Source organism: Grampus griseus, assembly GCF_964374135.1.
Source record: "Grampus griseus genome assembly, chromosome: 1".
NCBI lineage: Eukaryota > Metazoa > Chordata > Mammalia > Artiodactyla > Delphinidae > Grampus > Grampus griseus.
In genome coordinates, this window is record NC_139017.1 from 63,152,668 (window position 1) to 63,173,365 (window position 20,698).

Genomic DNA, 20,698 nt, shown 5'->3' on the forward strand with positions numbered 1-20,698 from the left:
ATAGAAATAAACTGACTCTTTGGAATGTACCCTGTGGAACAGCAGTGAGTGGAAGCAGTACTTATGCCCTTTTTTTTTTTCCTCCATGAGACCAGGGAATTTAATAGAAACTAGCTTGCCAGGCAGGGTTATTCTCTATGGCATTGATACAAACTGGATTCTGCCCAGCCCTTGCATGCCCTGGAAGTGTGTTGGTGGAGGAAACAGGGAAATGAAAAGGCAGAGCTCTGGGTTCCCCACTTCAACCACAGCACCCTTTCATGTGTTGGGTTCCTTATAAAACTTCCTTTGGGCCTATTCTATAATAGCAAAATGACAAAGATGGATCATATTACTTTGAAAAGCATACCCTGTTAAGACTTCAAACAAAGGTGAAAACCCAACTTTGTCTCCATGTCTCCCCTGCCCTGCTTCACTGATGCCTCCTATACTCTGATGAGAAAAGAAACCTTAACAAGTTCTCCAATCTCTTTAGGTGCATTTCTTATCAAACAAAAACCAAAAAGGCAAAAATCAAAATAAAATCAACCCAAACCACAACCCTAGCTTATTACAAATTTTTAATTATATTATCTTTTTAAGTCAGGAACAAAAAAACCATACTATTCATCACCACCATCATTTCATAAAGGGACATTTTAATGTAAAAAAGAATACAAGTTAAAGCTTTATGAAAACAGTCCTCATTTTTCTTATTTTGCTCTCCACTGGTGAAAATTTCTCATGAACCAACACTGATCTAGTCCAGCTTTTTCATCCAATGCCCTGAGGACTCCAGGCAGTCACCTGGCCAAAGCTGACCATCTTCAGTTGCTGACCAGGGCATTCTATCCTTAAATGTTTCAGCTCCTCAAAGTGGTAGTGGGGTACAATGGAAAAAGCATGGATTTGAGAGTCAGGCCTGGGTTCAAATCCTATCTAATCCTCAAAGGCTACTGAACACTTGAAATGTGGTTAGAGCAACTAAAGAGCTGATATTTTTGTTTGTTTTATTTATATAGTATAGCATAAATTTAAATGTAAATAGTCCTATGTGGCTAGTGGCTGTACTGGAAAGCACAGATCTAGACACTATTACGGTCAAGTAGTTTAGGGCCACATTCATTTCTGGAACAGCCATCTCATTCTGCCAACTCGCATTGTTCTCCAAGTCAGCTAAAACCTTTTAAGTCTTCCATATTTTGTTGCTAAGGGTGTCCTTCCCCATTTGTACCTATGCAATCAGATCTTTGCATCCAAATGCAGGAAATTAGATTCATCTCTATTAAGTTTCATAACCTTAAATTTAGTCTATCATTTCAGTTTTTAAGCATTAGAAGCAATCTTCAATCGAGATTTTTTAAAAATCCTATTGTTATCCTATGTATTAGCAGTAAAAGACTGCTAGCAGTAAAAGACTTTCTTCGAGCCCCAGTTTTTCACTGCTGTGGCCTGACTATGAACATATTTCCACAATTAGACCTTTTTCTAGCTCACACATTAAGTAAACATCCTCTGGCAGGGTGAGAAGGGGTGCTTAATACCTGTGGCCCCTCTCTCATCTACTAGGAACAGGCTACTTATATTTTAGATAAAGACTCAAAAAAAAATAAGTGATAGAGTCAGGGTTAGGTATGAGGCTGACGCCAGGTAAGTTTTTATTTAGGGGAAAAAAAAAGTCACCGAAAATAAAAGTCACTCAAAATGAATGAGAGTTTCAAAACACCCTATAACTCTTTAATGGCAGCTTTTGCACCCACTGCTCAAGCCAGTTCTAACCCAACCAAGATGCTGGAAAGCAGAGCACACAGAGGTGCCCATCAGGCCAATGAGGGCGATGAAGCTCAGGGCTCCCCGTTTCCGCTTTCTAGGTTCTAAAAAAGAGGAAAGAGCAGAAGTTACTGGGGGTGTTCCACAGTGACAATGCTGTCAACATCCACCAGCCATTCTGTCAAGGCACCTGGAGCTGTACGTTAGACCATCTAGTCTTAGGAGGTCAACCAGCTCTTCAGCCTAAGCTGTCAGTATGGCAGATACTGCACGCAAAGTCGTGTGCCACAACAGTATTGAACTTTAAAACACATTATGGGATAATAATTAGAGCACCTTTGCTCCAGGATCTTTTGGAGTTTTCCCTCTCCCAAGAGGTAAGGACAGCCAGAAGAATCTCTTCCCCCTTCTCTCAGGCACACCATTTATAGCACTGATTAGGAGCAGGGCATCTGGGCTCAGACTGCCTGGGTTTGAATCCTGACTTTCCAGTTTACACTTAGTAGCTCTGTGATCTAGAGTCTTAATCTTTCTCAGCCTCAGTTTCCTCATCTATAAAATAATATTATCTATGTCATAGAATTGTTGTAAGGCTAAACAGCATATGCAAAGTTCTTAGAACAGCAATTGACACACTGAAAATGCAAAATGCGCTTTGTTACTATTCAAAGGTTAATAAAAAGAAAGAAGATAACAGATCTTTCACCTAAATATCAAGTTACTTTCCCTTTTCTTAAAGCCCTGCTAAACAGGATAATATAGTAGTATAAGATTCTAAATTTGTTTCCTTGACAGATGTCAACATGTCCTTACCTCCTGTGTAATAGCCATAAGCATAAAGAACTCGTCCAACAATCCAGGCCAAGCCCAAGCCAGAAACTACACGCTAAAATAAAAGGGCTCCGTTAGTTATTTGCATGAAAGAAACAGGCAGAATTTTATTAACATCTAGGATTGATTACACAATGTTTTAACAAAAAGTTAACAGTTTCATGGATATAGTAAAATACTCCCTACCAAAGTCAGGGTAGAATGAAGTTGTTTCAGTCAGGAAAATCAAAGCGCTGTGATCCTTCTATGAACTGCTCAGAGACCTGGGAGGTGATTGCTGGCCTTCTCCTAGGTAGGTGGGATGGGAGGAACCTCCCGGCCTGCCCCAGGGGACTCAGTGTGCTAGAGCGCAGGGGAAGGAGAGGCAGGCCTGGGGGTCACAGAGTAAGCCAGGAGAGGAAGCCCACTGAAAGGCAGGACTAGGGGAGGAGCCCTGCGGACAGGAGATGGACTGCGCACTCCACAGCTGTGTGCTGCTTCGTCTCAGCCAGGTCCCCCCTGGGAGGGCTCTGAGGGGCTGTGCTGCGGCCCACGCATAGGCATGGGGCTCCACTAGAAACAGTCGGGGGAGTGTGTCATGTTGTGAATCCCAGAACATGTGGTGTTGGAGGGGAAAGTCTCCCCATTCCCAACACCCTTGGGAAGAGAGAGTGAAAACTCATGCGAGATGGGAAATCCTTCCATTTGGACACCCTGCTGGGGTGACGAACCCATTTGGTCTAAAGGAGACAGGGGAGAGGAAGAGAGAGGGTGTGTGAGGACGTGAGTCACTGTGCGTCACTGTCCCCAACTGTCTTTTCAATTTAGCAGTGGCATCAGTGGGGGTGAGGTTCCTACTTTATGATTTTTATTTGTCTTTTGTGATGATTTAATGGAAGTTAAGTATCAGTAGGAGAATGAAACAACTATAAATAAACCCCCAGGCACACAAGTCACTATCTAGAAGCTCTGTAGTTTCTGCCTGGTCTCTCTTAAAAGTCGCATAATTACCGTCAACCCGGGAACAATATCAGGTGCTTGTCTTCAGAGTAGTCTTAGAGTATTTCCAAGAACTAAGCACAAGGAATGGGATCTAGGGGAGTGGGACAGCAATGGGGCTGGGGTGGACATCAGGTGACACCTAGAGAGACCAGCTAGTCTGTTTAGACCAGCTAGCCTAGTTACTTGCTAGGATTGGGGCTCTTTAGAGGCACAGGAAAGAAATATCTTCTCTAAGAGAGTAGCAGAATTTTCTTTGAAACAAATACAAGACTTTGAGGTCATGAACTATAGATGTGCCATTCTGGCAGCTGACAAAGAAAGCACAAGGCCATTCAGGTACAGACCAGAGGCTTATGAAAGTCTCAGAACCAGAAATGTGGGGTGCCAGCACTCCGGTCTGAACTCAGTGGAGGGGAAACCTGGGCCCTGGAAAGGAAACACTTTCTGTGTAAGGCAAGACCCCAATGGCAACTAATCAGGCTCAGATAAACTTGCTTTATTTAGATAAGGTGTAGTGCAGACCAAACCTAAGGCTCACAAGGGCCTTAGCGGCCCACAAGGCCCCGAGGTCCACCCTCACCTCCAGCCCTCACCTCCTGCTCACCACTGAAGCCGCCCTACTCACTGTGCACCACACAGACCGGCCAGGCTCCTGCCCCAGGGCTTCGCCCTTGCTCGTCTGCTGCCTGGAGGTGTCTGGAGACATCTGCAGCACCTGCTCCCTCACCTACTGCTTAAGTGTCACCTTCGCAACAAGGCGCTCCTCCTGACTGCCCCACTCAGCACTGTCCCCCCCCCAGTCCCCAGGCACTCCCTTTCCACCATCCCTGCTTTTGCTTCCTCTGTGGGGCGCATCACCTTCTAACATGCTACGCGATGTCCTTGAATTGCTTTTTGTCTGCGACCCCCAACTAAGAGTCAGCTCCACGAAACCAGGAGTCTTTGCCTGTTTTGTTCACTGCAGTAACTTCCGGTGTCCAGGAAATGTTCGTTGCATGAATAATATGGCAAAGGAAAACTCAATGGACATGAACCTCCTAGGATCAGAGAGACCTGGGTTCAAATTCTGATTCATCTACTCTGTAGCTATTTGATCTTGAGAAAGTTACATAGTATCCAAGAGGTTTCTCCTTATCTGTAAAAAAATGGGAAAAATGCTACCTACTTTAAGGAACTTTGTAAGAAGTAACTGAAATTCTTTTAAATACATGGTGCATAGACATTGAAGATGTTCATTAAATTTTCATTTCCTCTTCCCTCCTGAATGGCTCAGTGAATTAAATCTATTCAATCTAATTAGATGAACCCCCTCCCCGGAAAAACTTACTGGGTGGTAAACACCTCCGACAGCTAGAAAAAATAAGAAGGGAGGGTACACTTCCAACCTGGAATAGATAAAAAAAAAAAAGGGTTTTTTTTCCTTTTAAGTGCTCTATATAAGTATGTCTACGTAAAACTAAGAACCCTTTACATTCTTACTTGCCAAGTTAGAAACTTGAGAATAAAAATAAACATTGACCAGAGGCAGAAGGCGTGACCACTAAGATCCACCTTCTTTTGCTCTGCTTGGGATTACATTAGAGGTAACTCAGAACACAGTGAGTCAAAGACCTCAAATCTAACAAACTGATGAGGCGAATTAGAGTAGATTTCCTTGCAGAGCTCAAAGCCTCTCACCCGCTAGGCTGAGAGATTCAGTATCAGTTTAGAGTGAACTTGCTGCAAATACCGCAGAAGAGTAATGCAGCATTAAATTCATATTTGAAAAGGGCATTGGGGGAGGGATGAAGTGGGAGTTTGGGTTTAGCAGGTGCAAGCTATTATATATAGAATGGATAAACAACAAGGTCCTACTGTATAGCACAGGGAACTATATTCAATATCCTGTAATAAACTATAATGGAAAAGAATATCAAAAAAGAATATATATATTTATAACTGAATCATTTGGCTGTACAGCAGAAATTAACAACATTGTAAATCAATTTTACTTCAATTAAAAATAAAAGAAATGGAAGAAAAAAAGAAAAGGTTATCTAGAATCCCACCATCCTAACAACTCTTAATTTTGCTTAATATTTAATCTGTTCACTTATACATTTTTAATGATACTTTTAATGAGTATTCATGATCATCATCGTTGCTATTACTCAGCAAACAGAGTACCAAGGGTTGAGGTGTTGTACAGAAAACACCCGCTCTGCAGATGTCTTGGGGGCCGGGCAGGGCCAGCACTCACGTGTTCTGGTGGGCCCGCTGAATGCAGTTGAAGAGGTGTCCGTTTTCAGGGTCAGTGCTATACATTGTAGGATACTGTTAAAACAAAATGTGTGTGATCAAATGGTCAAATGTAGCATTCAGTGTTGAGAGTTAAAATCAACCTTAAAGATAATGTATCCCAAAGCATCTTCTGCCATAACCTTGGTAAGATGATCATTCAGTTTCTGCTTACATGCATGTGGTGACAGAGGCCTCATTCTCAGAGGCAGATTCAATCTGTGTCTATTAATATCCAGTGACGAGAATATATGTCTGTGCCATTCAAGGGATAGAGGCAGCTTGTGCCAAATTCAGGGTTTTTGTTGACGTTATGCCATCACGGGTGGCTTTGGGATGTATTACAAGGATGCCATTGGGAAATAGCTCCTTCCCAAGAGTCAGCAAATACCACATCCTTTTAAGGTTCCCCTTAATGGGGGAACAGAAACTGAGTGTGTGAGAGTTTTAATGTGTTCATCAAAATAATAAACTAGACATGAAACCTTTAAAAGGAGCTCTAATTAGAAATTGCTCAAAAGAAGTAGACATTTAAAATTGCTCACCAGGGACAGCTTCAGTAATTATCCCTTCTAGATCAGCTAGAGCTAAAGGAAGCATTCAATAGACCTCCTCCCTATGTCTGATGTCCAGACACAGGCTAACTCAGCACCATGTGCTTCGTTTCTACTTGGGAAACAGGAAAATCACCAGAAGACATCATTTTAAAGTGGCACACCAGGAAACAACTGCTATTTAACCCCCTCCAACCCCCGTTTTTTTTTTGGCCTCGCTGTGCAGCTTGTGGGATCTCAGTTCCCTAAACAGGGATCGAACCTGGGCCCTTGGCAGTGAAAACGCAGAGTCCTAACCACTGGACAGCCCGGGAATTTCCTATTTAACCCCCTTTAGAAAATAACTGTCTTCCTACCAAAGAGCTCCAGCCAAAAGCACACCTGGTCTTTTTTCAGAAGAGACAAAAGTAAAACAAGATGGAAATGACTCTCCAGAAGGGCCCCATATTTCTCGGCTTCCTCCTGCCAGACAGGTGCAGAATTTCTAATAGGAACAGGCCGGAAACTGCCACCGCTGACCACTAGCACCTCACCTTTCCCTCCACAACTGAAAACAAGTTCTTGCCACGACGAACCCACAGAGGCACCGCTGTGTTCCCACTCACCTCCACTTTGTACTTCTTGCGGGCCTTGGAAACGTTGATGGCTAGATGAGTTACCATTAGGAAGCTGGCAGCACCAGTTAGAATCACGAAACCATATTCCTTAGAGAGGACGGCCATCCTGACTCTGTGGGAGAAAGAACACATTAGGCCGCCACCTGGCACTGTGGGCTCCAAGCTGCAGGAGGCCTCAAGAGTGGGATGTTTTGTTACCAGCAAACATATCCCTACAGATCAAAAAGAGGCATGAGCGATCTGGTGGTTCTAAGAGGTAGAGATATTACTGTATACCGATATTACTGTATACCACCCAACAGAATTAAAAAATGATTCAAGTCTGCAATATACACACAGAAAAGTTCACGATCACATTGTATATTCTCTTTTGCGCCTGAGTTCTTTTGATCAACATCGCATGTATGAGATTTATCTAAACCACTGCAGTAGTCATTGCTATTGGATGGTCTGGCCACTAAAAACCACAATTTAAAAAAATATTTAGCAAGGCAAAATGCTAAAAGATATACTAAGTTACACAGAGAGAGAGAGAGACAGAGAGAGAGAGAGAGAGAGAGAAAGAAAGAGAGAGGGAAAGAGAAAGAAACAGGATATAGTCAGTAAGTACACAGTGATTCCAAGTTTTTCGCTTGTATGTCTGTTGGCATCGGGGACACTCAGGGCAGGAACCCTAGGGCCTCCCTTGGATCCTGAGACACGTGCTGGTACAGCAGCAGAAATATCACACTGGTAGGGAAGGGATCAGTTATAGTTCTTTGAAAGCCAGAGCAAGGCTCTGGGCAGCTCTTGGAGAACCCAGATTCTTCATCAAATTAATGCTTCAAAACTAACCCCATGATGTGTTCTAGTGTCTGCAATGCAGCTTATTTTGAAATGCATCAAAAAATGATGACGCAAGCTAATATAGCAAAATATTAATGCTAGAACCTGGGTGGTAGCTATATGGATGTTCACTATACAATTCTTCCAACTTTTCTGCATGTTTGAAAAATTTCATATGAAATGTTTGGAGAAAAAGCTCATATCAGCATTTTTCAGTGTTCAGCAATTTCAGCTCTTTTAGCTCTTGTCCTGCTCCAGGAGGAAAGAAGAAAGAAGGAAAGAAACAGACTGGAGATCAAGGAGAGGAAAACCTGCTGGGTGGGAAGAAGCCCTAATAAATTCAGAGTAAGTTAGTGCTGCCCTCCAGTCTCTCTGAGCACTGATCACCAGATGTCTGAAGGGTCAGAGCACGGCAGGACACAGAGAAATAGCTACAATGCTTCCAGAGATCCTTAGCTGCTGTCCCATCACGTGTATGGCTGCCACAGGCCAACAGCTCCTGTGTGTTTAAAATTTCCATCCCTGGGAATTCCCTGGTGGTCCAGTAGTTAGGACTCCGCGATCCCACTGCAGGGGACACAGGTTCGATCCCTGGTCAGGGAACTAAGATCCCGCATGCCACATGGCGTGGCCAAAGAAAAAAAAATTCCACCCCTAAAACTGTTTGGCTGCAATCTCTCCTGAAAGCCTGGGAAGGTTACCCTGCTCCAAAATGTTTTAGCCATCCTCACAAACAACCCAACAAGATGCTAATATCCCTATTTTCCAAAGAGCACCCAGAGGTTAAGTAATATTCCCAAGGTCTAAAAGAGAAAGTATCCGATTTGGGATTCAAATTTAGGTTCCAATTCAGTTCCAATGTCCCCTTTCAATCCCACTTGATGATTTAGAGCTGAACTGACATTGGGATCACAGAATCTTTCTCAGTGTGGAATTTGGGGCCAGCAAACAGGTCAGTTCTTTAAAAGTAAACTTCCCTTAGGTCTGCAAAATAACATTTGGAACCAAAATCCTAAAACCTGCCCATCCCCAACCATGTTTCACGATAATTCCCGTTAGTTTCCCCTGCCATATTCTTTCTTTACCTGGAGCTGCTTGTGGAGGGGCACCCAGCATTCCCTCCTCCGGGACAGGGGACACACACACTGGAAAGGGCCATCCCCAGGACTCAGCATGGGAATCACCTCCAGGTCAGCCTCTCCTGGGCCATCTTGTGTGGCTGTGGAGAGCAAGGAGTCTTTGGCTGCCTTCCAAGCTTCCCTGCCCTCATTCTCTTTTAGAATTAGTCCTTTCCAGAGTTTAGAAAATCAGCTTGGGGAGGAAGCTTTGGTAGTAGTTATTAAAACAAAAATATGGGGTGAATACTGAACACCTCTTTGAAAATAAATAAATATGACTACCTGATATCCCTGGAGTTCAACCCATCTGGGCCAAACAGGCAACTGAAAATGGAGCTGTCTCTAACTTTGTCAAAAGCCGCCTGTTTAAGAACGATACAAATAAGCATATCTGGTTTAGGTCAAAGTGTGCAAGTTGAAAGTCTGTTCAGACCTCACCTTTAGACAGGCGACTAGGCTCTCACACAGCCTGGGGTCACCTTGTGTTGGTGCAGACTTTTCAGCTCATTTTTCATCTCTCCCCAAATCCCATAAGCTCCATTTTACAGAAAAGGAAATGGAGGGTCAGGTAGAGAGATGAGGGCAGAGCTAAGACCAGAGCAGGTTTTAGAATTCTTCCCCAAATACTCCAGCTAGCCCAGGCAAAACATTAGGTGGCTCGGTCACTGGCCTCTGTTTTTCTGGCCCGTAAGGATTTGGGTAGGAGAAGCTAGGTGGCAGGACAGAGAAGTATCTTTGGAGTAGATGTTTCTGTTGCAGGCAATGAACACTCAGAAAGGCAACCGCTTAAAAACCTGCAATTAGAAATTAATGTTTACTACTGACCTCCTCTTCCAAAGTATAAATGCAACCTGGGAGGTTACACTCTTAGGCAGTCACACCCTAGTGAAAGTGACTCTCTTGACACTTTGCTATGGTGATAGGTACTGAGGGGAAAAGAATCTAGGTGAGGGCAAGCAGAGCCAGGAACAAGACCTTTGAAGGACAGAGGATTTACAGTAAGGGAGACCCACAGTCCGATGCTAAAATGGGTAGTGTGCAAAGGACAGTGTAATTGGTCAGGAAACAGTGAGCGTACTAGGGGCGGGAGGAGAGAGGCGGCCCTCCCCAAGGCTCTCCCTGCAGGAGCCCTGGACACACCTGCATAGGTGCCGGAGCCAAGCCTGTTCAGCGCCCCCCACACACACACCTCCTTGCACTTTCACCACGTGAGGAGCCCTGCTTCACAGGCCATTGTAGCCAGCACTTCCCAGCTGGTGTGATCAGGGCTAGAACAGAGAGAGCAGCCAATTGCATCAGATACTAAGCTCCCGTGAGGGAGGGACCGTGTGTGTCCAGCATCCCCCGTGCCAAGCACAGAGCGTGTGCTTATAGGAAGCTGTGGAATAAGTGAAGCAAGCTGTAAGTCCAGGTTGCTTTCAGAATGCCTCCTCTGCTCTGCACAGTGCCTGGCATAAAGTGTGTGCCTAACCCATGTCAGTTTCCTTTTTCCCTCTCAAAGCCTCTACTGAAACAATGGAAGCAACTGGATGTATGAATTCCTGGAGAAAGAGGAGATCAGAACACAGAGAAAAGCTCTGTCGCTACAGCTGCTGAAAACATAAATCCAGTAGGGACTGCAAAACGCTTAAGTCTTGTCCTTTAAGGAAAGAATCAGTTTAATTCACTTAGGGTTCAAAAAAAACTTTGTCATTTGCTGAATTCTTATTTTCTGAGGGCAAAGAGATGCACGCTCCCGCCCCGTCGTGGGTGTGGGTGCGTACATTCGCAAAAGGGGAGGCACCTCGGCTCACAGCAGCCACGTTCCAGGCCACGCCCGAGGTTGGGCCGGTCCCGCAGCTAGCCGATAGCTCCCAGAGCACAGGCTTGAGAAGCTGATACGTGCAACACAACCTCTTTCTGACATGAGCACACATTCGGACTGCACACTATAGTTTGTTGATTACATACCTGCTCTGTGTCCCTGGCAACCCCTATATCCACCCAACAAGATAAGGTTCTTGGGGGTGGGAACTCTGCCCTAGAGTTTGCCTTCTACATGGTGATAGACACACAGCAGTCCAGTGGTCCTTTTGGAGCTGAACTTTCATGACTGGTATAGATTACTTTGTAACTCACTTGGTTGTATAATAGCACTTGTTAATTATCACGCAGTTTCCGAGGTTAGTTGCACACCAGCTGTAAAGATTAAAATTTATGATTTGTACAAATAAAAATTTATTTAGTTACTTGGTAGTATTACACGCTGCTGGGAGAAGTGTAAAACAGAACCACCTGGAGGACAGCCTGGTGGCAGGCAATATACTTTACATTGTTCATAACCTTTTGCTCATTAATTCTACTGGGAATCTATCCTGGGGTAATAATCAGGAAGGCAAACAGATTTGGCTCAAAGACATTCACTTCAGCACTATTTATAACAGCAAAAACAGAAATGGTATAGATGTCCAAACAAAGAGGACTAATTAAATAAATAATATATCTGTAAAACAGAATAGTATATAACCATTAAAAATGGTGAAACATTAAAGATGGTGAAACACTTAATATACAGCATGTTAAATCAAAAAAAAGAAAACAAAGAGTATATCTAGTTTTCTCAATAATAGAAAAAAATTAAAGAAGAAAATATCAAAATCATAAGCATAGCTATTTCCAGATGGCTGAATTATAGATTTTCCTTTGTACCTTTCTATAATGTGCAAAATGAGCAAATATATACCAAAAAAGTTATGTAAAAAAATGGCCTGACAATAATTAGTAATTGAGGAGACAGGAGGAATAGACAGTATGTTACAAAGGAACCAAAGAATCGGACCTGATTTTTAGCTTGAATCCTGTCACTTATCCACTATGTGCACTATAGAGACAGCCTTGCAGGTAAGTTTTGGAATCACATTGTCTGGGTTTAGAACCTGGATCTCATATTCCTAGCTGTGTGTCCTCGGGAAAATTACTCAACGTCTTTCAAGCATCCTTGGTTTCCTCACTTGTTAATTGGAGATGATCACGGCACCTACCCCACACCGTATAGTTGTTGTAAAGATTAAATGGGGACACTGTCTCTAAACACCCATCAGGATGCCTGTCACATAGTAAGTACTCAATAAATGTTATATATCAGGTTATACTATGTGTGCTAATGTTCTGTTAACTGTCTCTGCCCTGATTCAGTGATAAAAGCGGATGTTCGAATACATGATGATGAGATACATTTAAGAATTTATAATTTAGAATTATCATTTTAAAATAGCAAACAAAGCTTAGAACTACATATATTCCCCTCCTTTTTGAACTCTTAATAGCCAGCCATGTTATAATCTATTATCTGAAGGGCAGGAGTATTCAGAAGGAAGCAGTCTTCTAGTACAGACTATGGAAATCAGCAAACTGCAGTCATGCAGACCCTCCCTGTAGCCAGACATGCTTATCCCCGCATGGGGCTGAGCACCCATTCATTTACTTGTTCAAGTTTATTGAGTGCCTACTATGTGCTACTCAGTGGGCCCATGCTGGGGATGAGGTGAACAAGCCAGACTTTGGTCCCTGCCCTCAGGAAGCTCATGTTTTACTGGGGGAAGCAGGCAAATAAGTAAACAAATACCCAATTCCAGATTTTTCCTTCATACCAACGATCAGAAACTGTGTACAAATCCCCCCAACCCCCCAAGAAAATGAAACTAAAAGGGTTGGGGAGAGGCAGAGATAGGACAGAAGTGTTTCTGTTCTGTCTTCACTTATTAGTAACTACAGAGGTGTATGTTCCTAGTTAACTGTTTCCTGGCAGGCTTGAGTCAAAATAGTTCAGTTGAGAGAACATTAAGTCGAAGGTTTAAAAGGAATTAGTTTTTCTTTTTATTTAGGAAATTCGTGTCACTTATTTAACGATAGAGATCCTTTTGGGAATGTTTTGTTTGTTTGTTTATTTTGCGGTACGCGGGCCTCTCACTGCTGTGGCCTCTCCCGTTGCGGAGCACAAGCTCCGGATGCGCAGGCTCAGCGGCCATGGCTCACAGGCCCAGCCGCTCCGCGGCATGTGGGATCTTCCCAGACCGGGGCACAAACCCGTGTCCCCTGCATCGGCAGGTGGACTCTCAACCACTGTGCCACCAGGGAAGCCCCCCAGTGGATTTTTAAAAAGCTACAAGGCACCATTGTAAAGTCTTACTTTAGAGTTATCAAGCTTGGACTTCAAATGAGGCAGTGTTGGTCTCACCCCTAGGAGGTATGCTCTATTCCAGTGCCTGAGTTAGCCACATGGAGTTTCATTATGATATTTGGCTAAGGTACTCTCCTATAGGAATGTGACTGACAGATTCACCTGGAAGCATAACTACTCCAGCGCTTATACTTCGCTCAACTTTTCCTCCAATTCCTGCTTCTGCCACCACTTGCCTTATCTCACTGGGGCAGGGGTTCCTTCAGTTACAAAAGGGTGACTCAGAGAACTTCCTGAACTACATTCAACGGAATACTCCTGGGGTAAAGCTCTCCTTCACTTATTTACTCCACTCCATCTTAGCTGCCAATAGAAATTCCCCAGGACACAATCAACACTGCACAAATGGAGCAAAAGGTAGGCTTTATCAGTTGGGCATGGGCCTCAAATAATTTATGACTTCTGAGCCATGAAGTTACAACTTATCTTCTCCTAAATGAAAATCTATCAAATGTCTTAAGGGAGAGAGGATTTCAACTTTCAGCTCTCTCTTTGCCCTCAAACAAATAAAAACCAGTGTGGACAATGGTAACCCTTACTTCCATTTGCAAGATTGCTCCCCTCCAACTGTACTGCAATTTCTCAGCAGTCTTTTTTTTTTTTTTTTTTTAATGCATCAGGAATGGGACAATGCTAAAGCACTTATAGACTGACTTGGAGCCATTCCCCAATGTTTCATTAAAATACGTATTTGGCTGCTGTATTATTAATCCAATCTTCCTTATATATGGTCCTTCATTTTATTTTATTTTAAAAATTTAGCTATTTTATTTATTTATTTTTAACTGTGTTTGGTCTTCATTGCTGCGTGAGGCTTTCTCTAGCTGCGGCGAGCGGGTGCTACTCTCCCTTGCAGTGCGCAGGCTTCTCATTGCGGTGGCGTCTCCTGTTGCAGAGCACGGGCTCTAGGTGTGCAGGCTTCAGTAGTTGTGCCACGTGGGCTCAGTAGTTGTAGCTCGCGGGCTCTAGAGCGCAGGCTCAGTAGTTGTGGCGCACAGGCTTAGTGGCTCCAGGGCATGTGGGATCTTCCCAGACAGGGCTCGAACCCATGTCCCCTGCATTGGCAGGCGGATTCTTAACCACTTTGCCACCAGGGAAGCCCCGGTCCTTTCTTTTACATGGCATTTTCATGAGAATAATACAAGGATGGTAACTTAAAGGGCTTCATCTGATCACATCAAATGGACCACCATGAGTCCCCAACACTGGGAGGTTCCAAAAACTCTGAGGTTGTGCTAGGGGTCTACTCAGCCTGTACTCTTTTAATGAGGTAGCTGTCCAGCCTCGTTTCTGCCTCCAAATGTATCTACAAAGGAATAGTCCTCAAAATTATTTCTAGGCAAGGCAGCTGAGCCCATATAAAGCTAAATGGAAGAGATATGGGAACATTATATGTATAACTGATTCACTTTGTTATAAAGCAGAAACTAACACACTATTGTAAAGCAATTATACTCTAATAAAGATGTAAAAAAAAAGCTAAATGGAGAAACTTGAGATCCTAGAGGCAAGCAGCACAAAAGTAATTCCCTGTTTCCATGATGGGAGAGAAAAAAAGGAGAGTCACAGAATTTCTTTGGGTCCATCCTACATTTTCAGAACGCCAGTCTGGTCACTTCTACAGTACACAGATGATAAAATCTGTTTGAGTGTCAAAGTCTCAAATGGCAGTGAGATTTTAAAAAGAGTACACGGGGGCTACCCTGGTGGCGCAGTGGTTAAGAATCCACCTGCCAATGCAGGGGACATGGGTTCGAGCCCTGGTCCAGGAAGATCCCACATGCCGCAGGGCAACTAAGCTTGTGCGCCACAACTACTGAGCCTGCGCTCTAGAGCCTGTGAGCCACAACTACTGAGCCTGCGCTCTAGAGCCTGTGAGCCACAACTACTGAGCCTGCGCTCTAGAGCCCACGAGCCACAACTACCGAGGCCCGCGCACCTGGAGCCCGTGCCCCGCAACAAGAGAAGCCACCGCAACGAGAAGACCACGCACCACAACGAAGAGTAGCCCCTGCTCGCCGCAACTAGAGAAAGCCTGTGCGCAGCAAGGAAGACCCAATGCAGTCAAAAACAAATAAATAAAATAAATAAATTTATTTAAAATAATTAAAAAAAGAGTACATGGACAGTTGAGAGAAGGAATAATAACCATGTGAAGAAAAATAACTATTCCCCACAATTGTTTTGCATATTCAGTAAATATCACTCCAAGGGCTAAAAATGAAAAGTTAGTTGAATAGGCAGGCCATTATTTGTCCAGCCTTGAATATTAACTCAAGTGAGGCAAACAGCAGAGGCAGGTAATAAAGTGGGTCTTTCCCGGTTTCTCATATTCTTTAATTCCTCATCAGTGTTGCTGGCAGAACACTTGGAAAGTGGAAGCACACTACAAGTTAGGGGGATGGAAGATCTGTCTTCTTAAGAGATAAATGTCCTATAAATTCAAATATATTCAATTTTATAGTTAAGTGGCCACAGCTTGGAATATAAAATATTCAAGTTCCACATGTCATTTTAATTCCAACACTCTCGTGAACTGTCAGTGCTGAGGACAACTACATTACTGCACTGGCTGAGAGCGGGAGGAGGGAGGGAAGGACCAGCTTGATGCTCAAGTCCAAGTGAACGTTTCCTGGTTACGTGGGATGAGCCTGCACTGACACAAATAAACTTTGTTAAGGCCAAATAAGCAAATAACCTGCTCTTTTCTTCTCTGGAGTCTGACTTCTGTGCGAAAAGGCACTAGACACATATGCTTAACTGAGTCTCCCCTGGGAAAAACTGGTAATTCAGCTCTTCAGGAATCTAAGAATAGTAGATTGTAAGACAGAACAAATCCTAGGTTCCCCTGTTTGTAGGATGACAAACTTTCCCAAACAGACTCTTGACCCAAAAGGCCGTATGGGTGAGAGTTCCTTGATGTGCTGACCTAAAAGCCCTGAGCCACGCTGGACCATCTGGAGCCCAGCCTCCAGGGAGGTGTGATCCCAGGGACAGGCTGCAGGACATTTCCTATAGTCTGAAGGCACCAATCTCAGAGGACAGGGAAGAGAATGGGGAGAAGTTATGGGATGCAGAAGAAAATAAAAATCTTGTAACAATTCATTCAAGGGAGCTGATCTGACAAAGTCAATGCAGGACAAAGTGTTTCACCTAAATGGAATGCTCACTTTAAGTCCACATCTACCACCTTCCTCAGTAGTGCCTTAGAATGATTCCTTTCCTGATGTATCCCCTACTGAATGCTGGGTACCACGTGCAGTGCAGGGCTACAATAGTGAACAAGACTGAGAAAGAAGGTCCTGACCTTCCAGAATACAGAGTCAAATGGAGGGAGACAACTTAGGAGGATCATGAAACAGGAAGGTAACAGATTGAGCTAAGGGCTCTGAAGGATTTAACAGTGATGTGAGAGTGAGCACACAGGTAGAGAAAACAGCAAGTACATAGGCACGGAGACAGGAAAGGGGTTTACTTGTATAAGGATGAAAAGGAGACCAGTGTTGGCTGAAGGGTAGTGATATAACCTAGAGGAAGAGTGGTAGGAGAAATCAATGATTATTAATAACACATTATTAGCACATATATTACTTAATATGTGTCAAACACTAAGTAGTTCATCAATATTAACTCATTTAAGCCCTCACAGCATCCCTATGATATATTATTACTCCATTTTACAGATGAAGAAACTGAACATCAGAGAGGTTTAGTAATCTGCCCAGGGACACGCAGCTATAACAGAGAAAGCCTGGATTCACACACAGCCAGGCAGTCTGGCTCCACAGTTATGCTCTCAACCCTTGGCTGTATTGTCTCTCAATGAGGTTGGGGAGCAAGTTTGACCACACTTGACCTCTTTTGAAACTTTTCTACCTCTCCGGACCCTCTCCTGAGCATAAAATATATTAACGAGAACAGAAAGCTAATAATTTACTCCAAGTCTGTGACTGATTAAAGCCTGAGAGCTTTCTAATTGGAAGAAGAAAAAAACTTGGAAAAGGTCCAAAAAGGAACTTTTTTTTTTTTTTCCTTTTTAATGAGTGTCAGCACTGCAGTATGACAGGAGGAGAGATTACAGGGGAAAAAAACCCTCCAAACTTTCGGGCATTTGGGTTTGCAAAGGGCAAAGCAACACAAAAATTGGCACTTCATTTTTACATCACGATTTCCATACAACCTGTCCCTTAACTGGCATTATATAGGAACTGAGGGGCAGAGTGAAACTAAGCCCTGACTTCCCAAAGAGGAAAAGAAAAATCTCTAATGAGTCACATGGACACCATTTGGATTTTCCATCACAAGAAATGTGGGTGGACTGTATGCAGTGAATTCTTAGCAGCTGCTGAACAAGTCCCCACCAGGCTACCAGCCATTCTGAATGAAGGAACTGCATAGGCTGCAGGCTCCTGCCTGAAACAGGGGTCTAACTCTTCAGGCCTGTCTGTACTTAGAATGAAGTTGTGTCACAATCATTCACATTTCTTAGGCTGGAGAAATAAAATAACACTATTAAATTAAAAAGAGTGAACTAAGTCACCAAAGTATTAGAACACATGTTCCAGTTAATAAATGGGTCGACTCTAGAAGGAACTCATAGAGTAACATAGGACGGATGATTCTAAACGCTGAACTCCTTAAAGGTATTTGCAAATGTATTTGGAAGGTAGTACAACTTCCCCATAGGAAGATAGGCACATAGACAGTGTAAGAGAGAGCGAGGGAAACGCAAAAATTCTATTTTACATAGCAGTAAACTACCTGGTAACTGCTGAATTCTTCTTTTTCAGAAGGATGGTATACTCATAAGTAGTATTAATGAAACCAGTTGTAAAAACCGTAGCAGTATATTCTTTTAAACACATATTGCTTTAAAAAACGCTAAATGGTTCATGGTCAATTGTGGTTGGCAAGGGTGATCTGAATACAGATTCAGAATATTTAAATAGAAATATAGGGAAGAATATATTTAAATATTGCTAGCTGTGCAGTAGGCACTAAATTACTCTTTGACACATTGATTTGTCATTCACTTCATTCCAGATTTCTCCACATAGGTTCAGTGTCTTTGCTATCCTCCAGGTTAAGAGGCTCCCCTTCATGGACTGTGTCTCTGCAGAACTCTAAACTGGCAGGATTAAGTCTAAATAAGGGGGAAGGCTGCCCTTCTCCAGTTTTGTTCCTTAATCTAAGGAGTCCCCTGCAGTGCCGTTTCTATGGCTGGGCGCAGTACCTCTACACAGTACCTCTGTTTTATATGTAGTAACATCATTTGCGGGGGGATTCACTTGACAAAGTTTTCTATTTCTGTAACACTGCCAGGAGGGAAGCTTTACGTTCTGTCTTCCCCAGCTGAAAGTATTTGTTTGGGTTTTAGATGTAAACTCATTTAACTCTGTTAAATTTAACTCCCGTGAGAATAAACGTTCTTGATCCCCTGACTCAGATACTATGCTCTCAACACTGAATTCGTTGACCTGAACATAGTCTGTAATTTTGACCAATAACCTTGGGTGCTTCCCAGAAACTGTAGGCTCCCAGCGATCTACAGATCTCCCAAGAGATGCCCTTGCTTCCACCGACAGAGGAATCGAAGATCTGCGGCAATTCCACATGACCACGCCCAGGTCTACAGCACCTGCAAAGAGCCATATATCTGCAGAGCAGTAACTGTCCTTCCCTCCAGATCTCCCTTTCTCCAGTTAGCGGATTAAAGCCGCAAGCCCGTAGTTCTTTTCCTACCCACCCTCCTGTCTCTGCTTTCCTTTTACCTCCCTTTCCACACTCACTTGTCCCCTAAGCTACAATGTAGTGGTAAACTCGTGACTCCCAAGGAAAGTGACAGCAGAAGCCAGAACTTCGGAGAATGACTTACCAACCAGCCTCCAGCCCCTTCCACCGCCCCGCAGCTGCCCCACCGCTGTGGCCCTAGCGCTCCCTGCAGCAACACCAGATGAGGGAAATTCTCTGAAATCAACCTCAACGAAGATTCCGCCTCCTCTCCTGCTCTAAGGCAGCCGTAGGAAATGACCCACTCGTAGGTTCCAATTCAAACATACGACAAACGTTTCTATGAAACCGGAGGAAAACAAACACAATTCCCTGGGAGGCCCTCCCGGAATGTCCCTAGCAACACATGCACATCCGCAGCTGGCGCAGCGCTCGCAGGCCACTTTAAAAACCTGTGTTACCGATCAGGCCTGCACTGCCAGCTGTCCCTGCAGTGCCCTGCCCGCCCCTCCTGTGCACCAGAGATGCAGTTGGCAAGGTCAGGTGGGCTCTGGGAGGCAGAAAGAAGGAGCCCGGCGTCCGCACAGCCCAGGGAGCGGAGGAGAGAAAAGGAAGTAACTGAGGAAGGGTTGACCTTGAGAATTTCCCTGAGTTTTAGATAGCGTGGCCGGCCCAGCTTAGACGCTCCAAACCCACTACATCATGGGGAGGATGGAGGGCAAAGGGGATGGGAAGGTAGAAAGAAACCTACAGACAAGAAGGGAGAGAGAGAGCGAGTCCCTATTCAGCTTGGGATGGCCGAGATATGGGCGGTGCCCAGCGCAGGAGCTGAAATGCCTCCGAGGCCCACGCTCCTCGCTGCCCGAAGGTGCGGGGACTCACCCGGATCACCTTCGCTCGGCTGGTGCAGAACGCAGTGCGCAGCGGAACTGTAGGTGCGGCACCCTTGGCCTCCTGAAGAGTGGGGCGTGGCCCGGAGTAGTCCCCGCCCTCTCCCGGGGCAGCGCGAGGCCACGCCCTGGAGGCGGGGCTCTGGGTGTCAGAGCTGAGTATTGCTTCTGGGCCGCTGGTCTTGAGGCAGAGACTGCATTTTCTTCCTCCTCGCCGTGGTCCACAGATTTACCTCTCTTACTCCCAAATGCATTTATCTGTTCCTTTCTGCAAAGGCCCTTGTGGCCGCCTTCCTAAACTGTCCCAGCCAGTTCATACTTCTCGGGCTGAGTTTGCAGCACGGTAGCACGGTAATAATTTATCCCCAGCAGAGCCACCGTAGCTTGCTTCTAGGGGCTCTGGGGTGAGGGCGGGGACACGGGTTTGCAGGGCGCGTGCGGACAAGGGGCAGGGCACCAGAGCCGGGCTGCAAGGCTGGGATGGGTGCGTTCTGGCTGCGTCTAGGGTGTGCGGGGCGCTGAGTGTCTCAGGTTGCTACAGTCGCCAAGTGAAGGGATTTAGGGATGTTAGAGCCTATTTCCCTAACTAATGTTGTTAGTTTTGCGAAGATCCGGAGGCGAGCCCTGCCCGTGTGGTGGCCGCACCCATCCTCGCCCACGCCGCCCGCTCACCGGGGTCCAGCTCTTCGGGAACTAGACCGCACCGCTTCGGGGATCCACAGATCTTCGATAGCGAATACAGGCCTCCGTTAGGCCCTCTAGTCCAAGTCCGATGAGGTCTTGAGTGAGGCCTGCAATTAGGGTCGAGCCGGAGGGAGTAGAGCTTGCATCTAAGTGCCCTTAACTCAGCCTTGGAACCGCCGACGGCAGAAGGCACCAAACTTTACAGTTTTCACGTGCCTTAAGT

The 20,698-nt window shown here is 44.7% G+C and overlaps 1 protein-coding gene across 3 annotated transcripts; it reads right to left on the reverse strand.

Annotated features, from left to right (window-relative positions):
• Positions 1-1,607: 1,607 nt before the first annotated feature.
• MGST3 (microsomal glutathione S-transferase 3) lies at positions 1,608-19,907 on the reverse strand. 3 transcript variants are annotated; one of them, XM_082661029.1, is made up of 6 exons: positions 19,784-19,907; positions 6,998-7,121; positions 5,801-5,874; positions 4,889-4,946; positions 2,563-2,635; positions 1,608-1,853 (listed from the first exon to the last, which is right to left on the reverse strand). In XM_082661029.1, exons 2-6 carry the CDS (start codon positions 7,112-7,114, stop codon positions 1,717-1,719), a joined length of 459 nt encoding a protein of 152 aa, XP_082517155.1. In that variant the 5' UTR covers positions 7,115-7,121; positions 19,784-19,907; the 3' UTR covers positions 1,608-1,716. The 3 variants fall into 3 exon arrangements, with proteins under 3 accessions (XP_082517155.1, XP_082517156.1, XP_082517157.1); XM_082661030.1 differs by having other exon boundaries at positions 19,653-19,793; XM_082661031.1 differs by lacking the exon at positions 19,784-19,907 and adding an exon at positions 19,047-19,178.
• Positions 19,908-20,698: the final 791 nt, after the last annotated feature.

Excerpts from the sequence above, each read along its gene's own strand:
- MGST3 (XM_082661029.1), bottom strand. The coding sequence starts at position 7,114 with ATGGCCGTCCTCTCTAAGGAATATGGTTTCGTGATTCTAACTGGTGCT. Across the intron at positions 4,947-5,800 it reads CAGCGGGCCCACCAGAACAC|GTTGGAAGTGTACCCTCCCT; the intron begins GTGAGTGCTGGC and ends TATCTATTCCAG. Across the intron at positions 1,854-2,562 it reads TTATGGCTATTACACAGGAG|AACCTAGAAAGCGGAAACGG; the intron begins GTAAGGACATGT and ends CCTCTTTTTTAG.